The sequence below is a fragment of the Penicillium arizonense genome, assembly GCF_001773325.1.
Source record: "Penicillium arizonense strain CBS 141311 chromosome Unknown PENARI_contig167, whole genome shotgun sequence".
Lineage (NCBI taxonomy): Eukaryota > Fungi > Ascomycota > Eurotiomycetes > Eurotiales > Aspergillaceae > Penicillium > Penicillium arizonense.
The window spans coordinates 1-3,470 of record NW_019173444.1 but is presented as its reverse complement, the minus strand read 5'-3'; the positions used below and the strand labels follow the sequence as shown (position 1 = coordinate 3,470).

The 3,470-nt window shown below is 48.4% G+C and overlaps 2 protein-coding genes across 2 annotated transcripts; one reads left to right on the top strand and one right to left on the bottom strand.

Annotated features, from left to right (window-relative positions):
- PENARI_c167G04322 (uncharacterized protein) lies at nt 1-351 on the top strand (the record flags this gene model as incomplete). Its single annotated transcript, XM_022638067.1, has 1 exon — nt 1-351. One exon carries the CDS (start codon nt 1-3, stop codon nt 349-351), a length of 351 nt encoding a protein of 116 aa, XP_022482077.1.
- Nucleotides 352-2,998: 2,647 nt separating this feature from the next.
- Nucleotides 2,999-3,355, bottom strand: PENARI_c167G04394 (uncharacterized protein; the record flags this gene model as incomplete). Its single annotated transcript, XM_022638068.1, has 1 exon — nt 2,999-3,355. The coding sequence occupies one exon, from the start codon at nt 3,353-3,355 to the stop codon at nt 2,999-3,001; it is 357 nt and encodes a 118-aa protein (XP_022482075.1).
- Between the last annotated feature and the right edge of the window lie 115 nt (nt 3,356-3,470).

Genomic DNA, 3,470 nt, shown 5'->3' with positions numbered 1-3,470 from the left:
ATGGCTCACCGCGTGGTGTACTCGAGTCACAGGGTTGCGCTCGAAGCAGTCGATCTGGCCAATGTGATTAGACCCCGTCGTCGGGGGAACCAGGACGCCAAAGACGCCGAAGAAAGGCCGTTGGTTGACATTGCACCGTCTGTACTACGGGATATCTACGCTAGTGCATGTGATTGGGTTTGTTTGCATGATGAAGACCCCTCAAAGCTACAGACTTCGCATACGTCAGCAAATCCCAAACTCGAAATCCCTGTCCAAACTTCGGGGGAAGAGACCAAGAGACGAAGAGCCGATCTCGCCGAAATTGGAAAAGACGCTTCGGGATACCGTGGCCGCAGCTTCATCCCATAGAGATACGGAGAAGATGATTAAGCGCCTGGATAGTCAACTAGCTATTTGCCAGGAAGGCTAGGCCAGTTATGATGAGCTGATCCTTGTAGCTCAATAAACTGGTTAAGTGCCCATTGTACATTAATTGTTACTATAGTACCGGAAGCCGTAGAAGAATGAAGCAGGGGCCAGGCACTTGTTGCAACTCTCTGACATGGTTCAGGTATGGAACCCATCCGTTAGAAAAGACTACTTGCTAATAAACCAAGGATAGACTCCCGACTCAGTAGAAGCAACTGCGGATATGACATGGTGTAATATATATTACATCTAAACCGGATACGGTTAACACCAAAGGGAATATGAAAAATATGAATAAAATGATGCGAATATGGATAACAGGCATATTCGCATTCCTTTATTCCTTTCGGAACTCTAATCACAGATCAAGTATCCTCCAATCACCTGGTGTAGTGCTCACTTCCTTAAATCCCCTCGACCAATCATAGCGCAGTTGGTTACACTGGGAAGTAACTCGGACATAAATTAAGCGGTTCCAGTGCGAGTAGGAGCTGCATCTAGAGGCAGCCGCGCAGCAGTCTCAACGAAACAAGCAAAGAAAAAGGCATAGGGTTCTCTTCCGATCTAACTATATCAAGTGAGATTGATCTTGAGTTATGGTATGGCGATTTTTCAAGGTGCTGCACACCCGCCACCATGGTTCATTAAATTATTGTAGAGCATACATTATTTTGAGTAGTGGTCGGTATGTCCTCGCAGATACTCAGATTACAGTGAACATTGTGCCGAACGTCACTACAGCAGATGCAAAATGATACAGCAAATGATCCGTGCCTCTGGGTATGTGTCAGTTCACATCCCCGCAAATACTGGTCATTCTATGAACGGCCAGTTTATTGGTGGTTCGTGACGCCGATGACCTTGCCGCTCACTTTGGGAAAGGCGACCTCCAGTACCTGCGTCGCATGAACCAGAGCTCAGAACCCATGACGCAATTGACACATATCCGCCTCGCCTCCCATTGCTTGGGAGAGCACCAAGTGCATAATTGCTCTCCCCTTGGCCTATAACAATACAAAGTTTACGGGGCTTCCCGAGCTTGCAAGGTTATGGGGCCTCTAGATCGAGGCGCAGTCGAAGTTCTTCGCCACCCATAAACATGGCTGCAAGCCCCAAATCGGTCACATCTAGGTTGGCATCGTGCAGGCAGTTTCAAGTCCCAAGTCGATAGGACCTGACATACAGAGACTGAACGTTCTGGATACAGCTAAATTCAGAGAGAAAAGTACAAGATATCCGCACCAAGCCCCATGAGCGCCAATTTGCCTGTAGAGAAAGCCCACCTCACCCTTATGTTTGCCCAATTTGGCTGAGCTCGCCTTCGTCTCCTAGCTCTTGGCGTACGTAGTAAAATTTAGTGTTCTTCGGTATTGTAGCTTTGCTACTCATCGAGGCTGTGCTACTTCCATATAATCAGGCGTCGGGGTGGGGAATCATCCTGGATAGAGTTCTTGCATTCTTCGTGTTTAGCATTACGATCATCACATGCCCTCCCTTATCATTCAAGATTTTTGGAAAAGAAGGTCCAAATTTTCTTGGCATCCTTGCTGGCCTGTGAGCCCTTGCACGGTTGCCCACGGATGACCTTCCCATTCCTCAAAAGCTTTCTGGGCACCACTACACTGCCCCCTTCTGGGAAAAACATAACTAGCCAATGCCCTGGCATCTGAAGCGGTCCCCTAGCATGAGAGAAGAATCATTTCCAATGACCAACTTACTGGAGGGACAAGTGCCGTGCAGAACGCGCCTATGGCTTCTTCTTCTCGTAACGATTCATATCAGCACCCCTCCTCCCCGGTCCCCTTGATCAGTGCCTTTGCGTGAACCTATACTGACAAGGAGACATGCTTGACATTTAGACGACGGTTCGACTGACCCGAGATTGAAATCTCACGGCCCCACTGGCCGAACCTTAATCAAACTCCCATGGTTTGGAAAGACGTTCGACTCGGATGATTAGCTGTTTTCTATTCGTTCCCAGTGCAGGTCTTTTCTTGAGAACGGTCGGGCTCGGCTGCAAGCGGGATATCTCTCTCACGCCAAATATCGAGACTTCATCTTAGTGCTGCTTTGCAGCCCCTAAGAAGAATTTTCCATAATGACGGATTTTATTTGTCACAGCTAGGCAGACCTGTCTACCATTTCTTATTGAGGGAACACTCCTCACTGGGGCGTGCGACGAATGGATGATGATTAACTCTGAAATTTGATCGGTTTATGTGACCACAAACACCACCTGCCCCGCGGACCAGCTAAACGTCCCTCTTCCTTCATCCAACTTCTGGGAACAACTCCACTCGACAGCCCACTATCTTCTTTCAGTGCAGCATTCACCAGCAAATTGATGTCAAGCATGCTACATTGCTTAGTCCTTTCAGTGGAAACTGATGGGAAGAATCCCGCCCGAGCTGGCTGTGGTAATGATGATGTCACATCCGCGCACATTGAACCAACCCTCACACATAGACAGTGAGATGAATTCTATAGAGCTCGCATATTACCCCTTCCTTATGTCATGATTGGGAATACACTGGAAGATAGCTATGAAATTACTGATGTTTCAAAAATAGAAATAATGGTACATCCGTTACACGAGTGAGCAGCTTAAAAATTGAAGTGCGTTCCGCAGTGATTGCCTTCCCTTCCAAATTGAGAATTTACACCAGCCCTCTGTGACTGCATGAGCATGTCTTCCAGTTCCAGTTGTTGCAGCGAGGGTCATGGTTCTCGCACCACTTGCCCTCGCACTTGCATGTGTGGGGGTTCCAGCGGTCTTGGCAGTGATGATTGTGCGGACATTGGCCCTGAGAGTTGCACTTGCAGTGCCCCCAGTTCCAGTCTTTGCAGCGAGGGTCATGGTTCCCGCACCACTTGCCCTCGCACTTGCATGTGTGGGGGTTCCAGCGGTCTTGGCAGTGATGGTTGCTCGGGCAATGACCTCCATTCTTACCTCCGCCTGACTTGCCGTTGCTCGGGTTGTTAATCTCTTGATTTGGAGTGTTGTCTCTGACAAAGCTCTCAAAAACGTAGTTGCTGTCATGGCATGTACAGCTGATAGA